The sequence below is a fragment of the Aythya marila genome, assembly GCF_965140915.1.
Source record: "Aythya marila genome assembly, chromosome: 3".
NCBI lineage: Eukaryota > Metazoa > Chordata > Aves > Anseriformes > Anatidae > Aythya > Aythya marila.
The window spans coordinates 118145632-118157928 of NC_139044.1; the positions used below are offsets into that span (position 1 = coordinate 118145632).

Sequence of the window (12297 nt, forward strand, 5' to 3'; positions counted from 1 at the left end):
ATAAGGAAACTACCACGTAGGCTACGCAAGGAGGGGAGGGCTGGTGTTGTTCTCTCCGATTTTGGACAGCTGGGATTACCCAGGGTTATCAGGGGATTTTCAAGCTCCTGATGCCTTGCGCTCGCTACGCACCCCTGTTGGCAGGTAAAACAAAGCAAACCTCTTTGCAAAGCCTCCAGCTGCTAGCAGAGCTCGTTTCAACCCATAGCACACATCAGAGCCCATCCGTGATGGGATCTAAATTCCCTCAGGAACTGGGCTTTTGGTTCGGCTGGGGTAAGTAGCGTTTTCTGGCAATGCTCCACGTCCCCCTCGCGGGGCAGAGGGGCTTTGGAGGACCTGCCTTGTCTTCTGGAAACTCTGCCCTGCCTTACGTGCAAAATCTCGGCCTCTTTGAGGCCAGAACCATCCCATCGTGCCACATGGTGCGTCGTGTCGGCGTAACTTTCAGGCAGTAATTTCTAAGATAGCATCTTCCAGAGAGCGTGTCCTGCGGAGCTTACAAGAAAGATTAGGTGGCTTATTGGAAAAAAAAATAAATAAATCAGATAAAAGGCATTGGTAGGTGGCATGGAGCTGGGGTTGGCATTTGGAGCTGTCCTCGTTTCATCCCACAGTTGATACGGAGGAAGGTGCACTAGGGGAAATAGCTCAGTTTGTCTTCCAAATCTGCACAGTTTGTTTTGGTGACCATGCTGCTTTTAAACCCCGTGGCAAAGGAATATGTTAGAGTGTCCGGGGTGGCTTGAATGCCGGCCACGTTCTAGCACGTGAATAATTTGTCTTCAGTCCTCAGAATATAGAAATAGTGATGGGAGAGTGCTGGGGCACTGGCTTTGGGCTAAAAAAAAAAAAAAAAAGCGGTTTTCAGTGGGCAAAAAAAGTTATCTCATGAATATTTTTCATCTCGCCCTTGTCCCTGTGACACGGTCGCTGTGATTTTCACTTTGGTGATCTCCGGTGGATGTTGTTCGCCTCTAGGTGTGAATTTAGGATTCAACTTGGTGACAGCTGGAGGAAAAACGAGAGGCATTGTAGGCTTAAAACTAACTTGGAGAGAAAGGCAGAGGCCTGGATGTTACAGGTCTGCTGGGCTGGGACACACGTGTCTTCCTTGGCGTTAATTTTGAATATTTTTCTACATATGAAACCAGACAAAGGCCTGAATGAACTCCCCAGTGTGTTGGAGCTGTTTGGATTATAGCAAGGCCGTGACCGTGGCCAGCACTTGTATTTGTAGGTCCTTGCCTAGCATAGGTGTGGCTGGGCTGAGCAGCGGAGGGAAATCATTACCATGGCGTTTAATTTGTTTATTTTCTGTCACAGCAATGAGAAGCGGCGTCGGGAACAGGAGAACAAATATTTAGAGGAGCTGGCGGAGCTGCTGTCTGCAAACATCGGGGACATCGACACCCTGAGTGTCAAGCCAGACAAATGCAAGATCCTGAAGAAGACGGTTGACCAGATCCAGCAGATGAAGAGGTTGGAGCAAGGTAAGGCAGCAGCCTCCTGCCCTGGCTTGTCTGAAAGCTGGGGAGCCTTCACCCGGTGCGTTGTGGACCCTAAATTGGGCAAATAATCAGGACTTCCATTTTCAGTTTTCCTTTTCCTGCTTTATTAAAGGGTTAAGATGAAAAGTGCTTTTTAGGGCCGCTGCTGAGCTCGTTGGAGGAGCCACCTTGGTGTCTGAAGGTGCTACTGACTGCAAAGTGGTGCCTGGCTCATGGTTTGTGGTTTGTCCTGGGCTTATTCCGTAGATATCAATGAACAGAAGCACTTCTTAAGCTTTCAGGACTGGTCCTATTCAGTACTTACCAGCAATGCTGCCATTAGGGTGGGCAGAAAACCCGTTTTCTAGCTGGGGTAAGGTTTTTGACAGCTGGGTCTGCCACGTACTGTGTAAGATTTCGTGGAGAACCATTTCCCCTTGTCAGATGTGTTTTCCTGCCAACAAAACAGATCCGAGGGGCACGAAGCCACCTAGCGCCGGTGAACGCGGGCACCGCGAACGGCAAACAGAGAGGAGATGCTTGAGAGGCCGTAAAAAGGTTAAAATTCACCCTGAGAGTCAACCTGCAGATTGAAATACGCAGGTCCAAAGGGCTCAAGCGACGCCCAGGAAAAGAGGCGAGGTGCGTTAAGGTGTGTGCGTGTCAGGGAGCAGGATTCAGCCCCGCAGCCTCAGCATCCCTCCCCGAGCCCATCCCCAGCCCTGCGGGGGTGGGCGTGTGGAGCCGATGTCCTTTTAGCACAAGGTGAACACCACTCAGCTCGTCTCAGTGCTCAGAGAGCATCATCAGTCAACCAGGACCTGTGCCAAAGCTCCTGCTGCACGCCCCGAGCGTGATACCAGATGCTAAAGTTTTCCTAAACCCTGCAGCCGGGACCTGGGGGTGCCCATCGAGGCCGTCACAAACAATTTACGCGGTGGTGTAAGGTCCTCCCGCTTCGCTCTTAATTCAGGCACCGAGCTGCACTCCTACGAGGAGGAAGAGACGCTTTGTGAAGCGTTGGGCTCACATTCCTGCTAAAAACGTGGATTTCATTCACGTTGGGGCTGAGCTCCGAGAAGAATTTGGTAGTGGGCGAGCACGCCGAGCTCCTTGCTCGCTGCCACTTCACCGTTCATTAGTTTTCCTTGACGTTGCGCAGCGGGGCTGAACATTAACCAGGGCAAGCACGACTTAAAAATCTCGTTCCTTGAGCTTTGCTCCGTATTGCGGCCTTATCTAGCGCTGCACCAAATCACCCAAGAAGAGAAACTTCACCCGGATTTGTTCTTTGCCATTTATTGCAGGAGTGGTTTTTTTTCGTCAGGAGGTAGGAGAAATCTGGCTAAATGTCAGGGTATTTGTCCCGTGCTCAAAGGCAATTTTGTGTCCTCGTAGCTGTGCTGGCTGTTGGACGTCGTGTTTTCTGCCCGTGCCCTTCCTCTTCCCCCTCTCTGTTTCCCAGCACACGACTAATCAATATTTGCCAGCTATCCAGGTTGAGTTTTGCTTCCTAAAGCGTTGTAAAAGTGTCTTGCAGCGCTGTTCCTTGCCGTGCAGTGTTGGGAAACCCACCTGTGGGCGTTATTTCACACCCAGGAAAGGAGTCAGAGGGTTTGGGGTCACGATAATGTGACATGGAGCTCTGCAGCCATCCCAGCACGCGATGAGAAGCAGCCAAAAGGCAGCAAAAACCCACCGGCACCGGGGAGGATGGCACCCAACCTTGTAGCAGAGCAGCAGAGGGGCTTTAAATGAAAAAAAAAACAGGCAATATTATTATTAATTATTATTAATTTCATTTGGAAAAGAAATTTGTGAGACGTGGAGCCGGCTGGGTGTGAGCAGGGAGGTGGCAGCGCCGGGGGAGCGGGGACGAGGCCGGGGCCGGCCAGCAGCAGCTCGCACGCGTGCGCCGAGCCCGTGCTCCCATCCCCCTGCCTGCCGGGCTGCTATTTAAAGTATGAAGCAAATGCTTTTAGAAAAAAGATTCCTAGGTTTGGCCCCCTTCCAATGTTAGTAATGTACAGTTGGCAGAACAAGCAGTTTGCGGCTGTGGCAGCAACCTGAAATCCTTCTGCCAAGACGGCAATAAACGCCGCGGAGGAAGGGGCCAGGCAGTTAATTTTTCAGCGTTCATCTGTCCTGCAAAAGTTTCTCGGGGTTGAGGTTTTTTTTTTGGGGGATCCTGAAGGGTGGCAGAGCCTTGGTGGGGCACAGCACCGGGTCACCGCTTCGCGTCCAGATTTGCAGGGTGCCGAGCACGTGGGTGCCAAGGTTATTTTCCTCCAGAGCAAGGTGCTGCTTCAAACCCTGCCGGGCAGAGACCAAATCCCTCAGTTGCCACTTTTCTTAACGAAGAAAACCCCTTTTAAAAATTACAGGCACAAATAGGGCATCTTGGTGGCTGCAGAAATGAGCAGGGATAACGGAAATGCCGCTCCGGTGCGCGGACTGCCACTTGTTTTGTTTCTTTCCTGTAAAATGGCAAAATTTGTGTTGTCTGCATACAAGCACTGTAGAGTTTGGGGTCTAGGCAGAGGTTTGGGTGTCAGCAGCCTCATGAAATGAGGCTCTGGTGGAGATGGGTGAGCAAAGGGCTCTGTGGTGCTCCCGAGGAGGCTGCTGCCCTGCTTCCCGGAGCTCTTTTCCTCTCTCCAAGCCCCATTTCCATGGTGTTTCCCACCTTCAAGCACTCGCTGAGTGCCCTCCTGTCCTCCCTTTACCCTGGTGCTGCACGCAGAGGCAGCTGATGCCGTGTTCCTGGCCTGGCACCATGCCTGAAGGTTTTCCTTCCCAAATTTCCTCCGCTGGCCCCATACCAGCCAGGGGTCCCCAGCCTGAGCCCTGGGGACAGAAAGTGGTCACCCCTGCCCCAAGGAAAGGCAGAGCTTTGGCATCCAGCACCTCTGCAATGGCAGGCTGTGCAGCACAGCAGCTCTGGGAAGGTTTCTCCTTATTCCCCAGAAGAATTTTGGCTGAAATGCCCGGTTTGGGCAGCACCCAACCTTTGGGTTACGGACGGGGCGTCTGGCGTGCGGAGGTGTGACGGAGACGGGGGATGCGAGCCCCACACACCATCAGAGGGGCGATGTCTCCTCCCTCGTAGCCCCACCGCCCTTGGAAGTGTCCTTTTTACCACGAAGCCACCACGTCTTTTCCCCCAAAGCCCTCCGCATCGCCAAGGTCCTTAATTTCCTTCCAAAGCGGGCGGCGTTAAGTGCAGCGCCGCAACAGGATAAATCAACCTGGCAGCGAGCTTTGCATTACGCCGCCTCCGCAACCCGACGAGCTGCCGAGGGCTGCCCTTGAAACACCTCGGCGTGGTCCCAGCTCGGCCCCCGCGGGCGTCCCAGGGCCTCCTTCCCTCGTCCTTCCTGCGCTCGGCAGCTCCCGCAGGGCTGCAGGATGTTCGCTGGCTGCCCGAAGCGCCGCGCCGCGCCGAGCCAGCGGCGACCTGGCCGAGGAGCAGCTCCCATCCCCGCCAGGACACCTGAGGGGGGCTGCGTATGACTCGCTGGTCCTGCGAGCTCCAAAAAAAGCCCAGCAGGTTTGTTCTGCTCTTGCCAGAAGGATGGATTTGTTCCTGGGATTCATACAACTCCGTCTGACGGAGGCACCCGGCGTTGCTGCGCGGCGCAGAGCTGCTCGTGGCAGCGAGGGAGCCGCAGGAGTGACCCCTGACCCGCCGAGATGCTAAATTTGTGTCTGTCGGGGCACAAGGGGGGGAAAAAAATCACATCTCTAATTGCTGCAGTTTCATTCCCTAACAACGTTAGAGAATATTGACCTGATTTCAGGACGTTTTGAAAGGGCGGAGGGTTAAGAACGAGCTTCCTTTTCCGCGCCTGGCTGCGTTAGCCTGCGAAGATGACCCTCAATTTGTAAGTCGAATTACTTTGGGCAAGGAGGGGCGGAAGGCTGTGTCTGGAGCCTTTGGTTTAACGATTTTTGGGGGTTCAGCGTTTCTCTCTCTCTTCTCAGCCTGCTCAACCCCACCAGGATTTGTTCTTCCATTTCTTTTAAGCGTCCTCTTCCAGGCCATGGTGGAGGCGCGTCCTCCTGACGACTTCCGAGTAGCTTTTCCCCAAAACGTGGCCATACCCAAAGACACTGGGAAGCACCAAACCCCAAAAGAAGACGATCCTTAATTTATGGACACCCCCTATTTGTAAGGCAACCGACTCGGGGAAGTCATTTTCCTTTTGGGTAAATACACTGGGTTAATTAAGCGAAGTATATGGAATAATTATTGACTTTGGCTGCTCCGTTGCATACGATCATTGGGCTGTCAGTGGCTTGCCTTTAATTAAGTTTCCCTGCTGTCTTGTCATATGCTGAGATTCTGAGTCTTTGGCCCTGGATTTATTTTATTATATCCACGTACAGCTTCTGGCACGGAGAGGTCCTGTGTCCTCAGGCAACATATAGAAGCCTCTGCGGTACGAATGCCGAGTTTCTTTCGGCGTTTGGAAATGCCACCATATGGCGAGCTCCGAAAAGAAAACAACAACAACAAAAAAAAGCTTCGTTTTTTGTATTTAGTGGTCAGAAAAGGACGGGCTGGTGGCCTGCAACGAGGCTTCTCTCCCAGCCCGTGATGGCTGCGGGGCGATTTGTGGGGTGGAGAGGAGCAGACCCCGTCCTCGGGCGCTGAGTCCAGAGCCCCTTCTTGTCCCAGCGGCGCTGCTGGCAGCCGAGTGATGTGGTAGGGTATTAAAGCTCGTAAAATTGCTCCCATCAAACCACAAAGCAAGTCATTTTCTGCAGTGTGTGCAAGCAAGTCGCAGAGCCGGGGCCCTTGGTGAGCTTTACCCCAGAGCAGAGGAACCCGGCGTGGAGCACTTCAAGGCTTCCCGCTGGGTTTTCTGCCCAGGTCCGGGCTCCCCCCAACTTCTGTGGCCGTGGTGCTGGGGTTGTGCTCTACCTGGACTCAATTTTGGTAGCTATGAGGAAATATCTAACCCAGGTCCGTGTTACTGAGTCTGCAAGAGGGGCAGGAGGTCCCCAGTGCAGGCGCAGAAGGTACCTTGGGGATCTTCCCCCTCCCTCCTGCCCCCTGGCAGTTCCCTGCTTTGTTTTGCCACGACAAGGAATTAAAAATCGTGATGCATTTATTCTCTTCAGGATCCTCCTAAACTGTCTGCGTGCCCTTCTTTCACCGACTCCCATCTGAATTCATCTTTCTCCCCGTGATTGGAATGGGAGGCAGCACTTCCAGCGTCTGATTGAGCTGCTCAGGTCCTTGGAGCACCGGCACTGCTGCCTCGGAGCCAGCGAGAAAAAGAACCTCGTGCAGAACGTGCTCGGTGCCTTTTTTTAGTGCTTTTAACCCAGGAGTAGGACACATTCATCCTGGGGCAGGGACGTGTCTTAACTTCCTCCAGTTTTGCTCCCTGGTCTTTGTTCTTGCTAATTCCTGCTGGTGAGTTCCCGGTTTTCAGCAGAGTTTTATTATTTCTCTCCAAATGTGTATTCTAGCGTTTTACATTTTTTAATTCTCTTTCATTTTGGTCCTTCCCTTTCCCAGTGCTGTAACCCAGCGTCCTCTTGGAGAAGCCGAACGTTTTGTCTGGGCTCTGGCAGTCTCTCTGTCAGCCTGGAAGCATCTCCTTCTCCACAAAGCTTGTTTCCATCTCATTTGGTGTCGTGTAAGATCACAAGGCCCGATAATGTTGTTATTCGACAAATGGGCAGAACGCTGATAAAACCCGTGGGAGGGCAGGATCTGGGGCTTCTCACTCGAGCTTTTCATGGTTTCCATTTGGTTTAGGAAGATTAAAGAATTCCTGCTGGGTTATTAACTCGGTGGCTGGGGCTGAAAGCTGGCAGCCCGTTGATGGCAGAGCGCGTTTCTGGGCGCTGAGGGCAGAGCTGCAGCAGGATTTGGGCTGGAAGGGACCCCGGGAGGTCTCTGGGATCAGCACAGGCTGCTCACGGGGCTTTACTGAGTTGGGTTCTGGAAGCCCCCAAGGATGGAGAGCGTGCAATTGCTTCTCCAGCACTCAGCTGGAAAAGTTTTCCTCTTATTCCATCTGAACGCTTCGCTCGTACCCATTGCTTCTCCTCTCCCCTGCTGCTCTGCTAGCCAGGAAGGAAGGAGACCGGATTTTTGGTTGGGAAAAAAAAAAAACAAACACAAAATTAGCATTTCTTTTAAGAAAAAGTTGCATCAGGAGGACACACATCTCCACCCACCTGATGAAGACGTGATGTTAAAGCTGGTCGTGGTGCCCAGGGTGGCCACGTGGAAGGAGCAGGGTGAAGACAGGAGCTGGAGCTGCTCTGCCGACTGCAGGTTGCCATCAGGAAGGACTCAAGATGTACCAAAGGTGAAGAGGAGAAGTTAAAATGTGAAGTTCAAGGGCAAGGTGGTCCTGTCTGCAGAAAACACCAACGGTGTAAGGCTGGGAGGAGGCACAGTGTGGCAGAAACCAGTGCAGGAGGACAGGAGTTAGCCAAATGGGAGGTTTTTATGTGCTGACTTGACACCGAGGTCTTTCAGTAGACCCAAAAAAGTCTTGCATGCAGTGGAAGAGCAGCATTTGTGTAGTCAGATAGGGGATTTAAACCATTTTACGTGGAAAACCATGAAACTGAAGGCTGGGGAAATAGCCCGAGCTGAAAGCATCGCAGCTCTAAGGCCGGCGATGTGTCGTGCACAAAAAGTTTAGCCCTAACCCTTGAGGTTTTGCTGAAGAACAAAAGCCAGGCTGGCATCTGAGGAGGGAAGGTCTTCTGGAAACGGGGTAAATGAAAACCGCTCAAAGGGGTTTTCATTAATTAATTAATTAAAACCACATGAAGGTTTGTGTCAAAGCTCGAATCAGGTTGCAGTCCCTTCGGGCTACGGCTGTCAGCCTGGTTCCGGAGGCGCCGCTCTCAACACATCGACTTTCTCAGCATTACCCCGATTCTGTTTGCTTTAAAGGAGCTCAGAAATCAGGAGCTTTGCCTTTATCTTCGAGTGGTGTTTTGCAGACCCTGGCTTCATCCCCAGGGTCCGAGAGGAGCTCCTCGGCTGGTGGTGCTGGGTTCTTGGAGGTGCTGGGGAGAAAACCTTTATTATTCCCCAAATGCGGTGGTTGCGTTAGCCCTACAGGAGTTGCTTCTTCCCAAAGCACTCCAGGAGCCTCGTGCTGCTCGGAGCATCTCTCACCGCTTCCATCCCAGCTCGGAGGCCAAGTTTTCACCATATATTAGAGAAGGAAAACCAAGCAAACCCCGGAGGCCAGATTAGACCCTGGCGGGGAGGAGGAATTCCTCCTTGGCTTCGGTAGGTGCCCGCTGCAAGCCCAACGGGGGAGGCTGATCCAAAGCAAACAGAGCTCAGACACATCCAGGCCTTTTAACCATTAAATTCCATCCTTGGGGGAATGCTTTTGTGCTAATGAAGAGCCCACTGCTAATTGCTGGGAGTGGTAGGGGGGGTTGGTGTTGTGTTCCTGGTGCTCTCCGTCCAATTTGAGCATCGCCACCGAGCTTCCCTCCGTGCCTGATTAGAAACCACCTGCTCGTTTTCGGTGGAAATGAGTTTCTGATCATTTCTCTGCCCGCGTTGCCCTTTAATTTAGCTTCTTCTTCCTCCTGGTTGGTAATTACTGCTCTTCCCTAATGTATTGGCAAGAAGTTGTCGCGCTCGTTCCCTACCTTCGCTCGACTAGTCCAAACAAACCCAGCTCTCCTGGGCTCTTCGTGTCACAGAGTTGTGCCTTGCCTTTAATCAGCCCGGGAAGTCTTTTCTGCACTTCTTCCAATTTAGCTTCATTTATCTTGATTTAATTAGACCAGATGTCACCGTTTCTATGAGCAGACCTCACCGATAGCACGAGGTTGCTGCTGGTACCACCCCACGACCGTTGTCATCTCCTGTCACCTCCACTGAGCCGACAAAACCTCGGGTGCCAGAGGAACGCTGCTGGCCACCTCTCCTTGTCCTGAGGAACCTCTTTGTTCCCAAAATCGAGGTTGGTGGAGTTTCTGGGGAGCCTGTGCCACACCTGGATGCCACCCGATGTCTTCGTGGACGTGGAAGGAGGCACAACGTCGTGATAACAGGAGCGCTGGGTGGATGGTGCCCGGGGAATGGTGCTGTTCGAGGAGACCTGGGAGCAAGGATGGTCGATGTGAACCTCTGACGAGACAAAAAGTGAAGTAAGCATCCCGGGGGTGACATGACGTGGGTGACATTACGGTGGTGGGACCCTAGTGGAGCCCAGACCCGGTGTCCACGCTGGGAAAAAGGGGATTGCGAAGTCTGGAGAAGGAAAAGAGGAGAGCCATGAGAACGAGTCGGGGCTGGAGAAAACATCTTGCAGCTTGGAAAGCTGAAGAGCTCTGCCGAGAGTATCCGGAGGAGCGGGGGCAGGCTGATGACACGGCGTGAGCGCTGGCAGGAACGGAAAACCCTGGCTACCCGCGAGGTTTTTAAATCCAGCGTAACAAAGAATGACTCAAAGCCCAAGCCAGACAAAAAAAAAAAAAAAAAAAACAAATTAGGAAGAGGGCCCAGATTTATAGCTCGGAGGGCGATTGCTTGGGGAAGGAGCTGCCAAGGGAAGCGGTGGATTGGGCAGCTCCTGAGGCAGGGCTAAGCCAAACAGGAGTTGAGGGCTCCTTGTGGTAGAAGTGGGTGAACTCCGATGGCTCCGCGGCGTTCAGGAAGCCAGGTTGGCCAACGCAGCGATCTCTCCCGGCCTTAAACCCCATAAATCTCCCCATTTTGAGGTCTCGTTTCCTGTGTCCTCTGAGCTGTAAACACGCGGCGTGGAATTCGCAGCTCGGGCCGCCAGTTTGCTTTTACAGGCAGAAGTGACAAGCAGAAGTGATGTAATGCAGAAATCCTTGCACGGCTCTCCACGCTGTGCTTTTTTTTCCTTTTTTCCCAAGGAAATGGATGTTTTTTCATTGCTCCCCTCGCCAGGACGGGACGGGCCTGCTCTTTTCAATGCAAAATGACTCAGGGGCGACTAAAACAAGGTATTTTTCACGAGAGCAGCTAACTGCACCTCGTGCATGACACACGAGGGGTTCCTCGGAGCCGGTTCGGGGAATTTCTCGCCCTCCCCTGCTCTGTTGCGATGTGCAATGTGAAACGGGTTGCATCTCTGCCTCCTCTCCCCGCAGACGCTCGTGAAGTCTGTCTCTCCACATCCTCTGGAATCTGTTTCATATCAGGAATTGATTTCAGATACAAACTCCCCCAGGTCAGCGCTATAAAAAATCGCTGCCTGTGCAGTAACGCCAGGGAGCATCCTCTGTATATGTTTATTTTATGGAGCCCTACCACCTACAAAGCATGTCAATAAAATTCTCATCCCTCTTCTGACAGTTTTAATCTAGCTGGCAGCTTAAATATAGAACGAGGGGAAGGGGAGGCTGCTAAGAATTGCGCAGACCTCTCCAAGCATTGCCTTTTTTTTTAACAAGTGAACATTTGGTTATTACATCCTCAAGCTTTTAAACATCTCACACTGTCAAGAACTAATAAATCCTTTAGCACCTAGCCACAAGAAGAGGCTCTGATAGGATGTAACAGGCGTGTGGATCATGCAGGGAGTCATAAACCACCTGTAGAAATCACTCCTCCTCTTGCCTTCTGCTGTGCTGGATTAGCTTTTTCTTTTTCCCTTTTTTTTTTTTTCCTCTTCAATTCTGTCTCATTTTTCAGAGAGGCAGAAAATGAAGAGGGAAAAAAAAAATCCCTTCAATTGAAATCCTTTATCCTGGACTACAGCATCCTTCCTGGAGCCAGACAAAACCCCTCAGAAGATCCTTCTGCCCTCGAAGGCAACAGCAATGCCGTGCTGGCCACGGCACGGTGCCCAGTGTGGATTTTGCTTCCTCTGAGATTGGTGTCCCGAAGCAAAATTGGTGACTTGGCACTGTCAGCCTCCTTCTCACGGGGAAAAAAAAGTCACTGGGCTGAGTGTGGGGAGGTGGCCATGGGATTCTGTCCACTTTAATTTAATTTCTTCCCCCGAACAACCTTTTGTAGGCTTTAATGCTCTCAATGAGAACAAAGGAAATAAAGAAAGAGGAGATAACAGGAGGTAAGAGCTTTTATTAGGCCAAGAAAGGTGCTTGGGCAAAGCAAGCAATCTCGTGGGGATATGACGGTGCCTTCACGTAAGAGCCCTGCGTAAGAAAGGTCTCACATCTCAGCAAAACGGGGAGAAATTATTCCCCAGTGCTCATCGAGAAGCTGCCGAGCTCCTTGTCCATATTTTAGACTTCCTCTGAGCCCCACAATTTCATTTTGGGGTCTTTGGGGCACTTGGAGGAAAGAGCTGGTGGTCCGGAGCCTTGCCAAGCGAACGATGCCATTGGGAAGGTTTTAAATAATATTGGACACCTTTCATTCTGCCCTGCCTATTTAGGAAGGCAGCTTCCCTCCCTCGTTCTGAGAAGTCTTTTCATTAATTAATTAAGCTGCCAGTCTCAGCTAACTACCTTTGAATCATGGGGCTGATGAGGGCTGGAGCAGCAGATGGGGTTCCCAGGCTGATATTTGCTCCAGCTTTGGGGCAGCTGCTGCACCGAGCCTGGGGTTTGTGCACAGAGTGTGCCACAGGGGAGCAGGGAACGGTTTGGGCCATCCCAAATCTTTGGGATGACGGACACAGGTCCTTAAAATGTGGTTGGAGGTGGCTGGAGGAGCAGGGAACGGTTTGGGCCATCCCAAATCTTTGGGATGATGGACACAGGGTTCTTAAAAACGTTGTTGGAGGTGACTGAAGGAGCAGGGAATGGTTTGGGCCATCCCAAATCTTTGGGATGATAGACACAGGGTTCTTAAAAACGTCGT

At 51.9% G+C, this 12297-nt stretch overlaps 1 protein-coding gene across 5 annotated transcripts in view; it reads left to right on the forward strand.

The window, feature by feature from the left end:
* NCOA1 (nuclear receptor coactivator 1) overlaps positions 1-12297 on the forward strand; it is a 150403-nt gene that overhangs the window by 97602 nt on the left and 40504 nt on the right. For all 5 annotated transcript variants that reach the window (XM_082756848.1, XM_082756850.1, XM_082756851.1 and 2 more), the window contains exon 4: positions 1327-1493. In XM_082756848.1, the coding sequence (XP_082612974.1) occupies positions 1327-1493 (167 nt within the window). The remainder of the gene's footprint in view (positions 1-1326; positions 1494-12297) is intronic.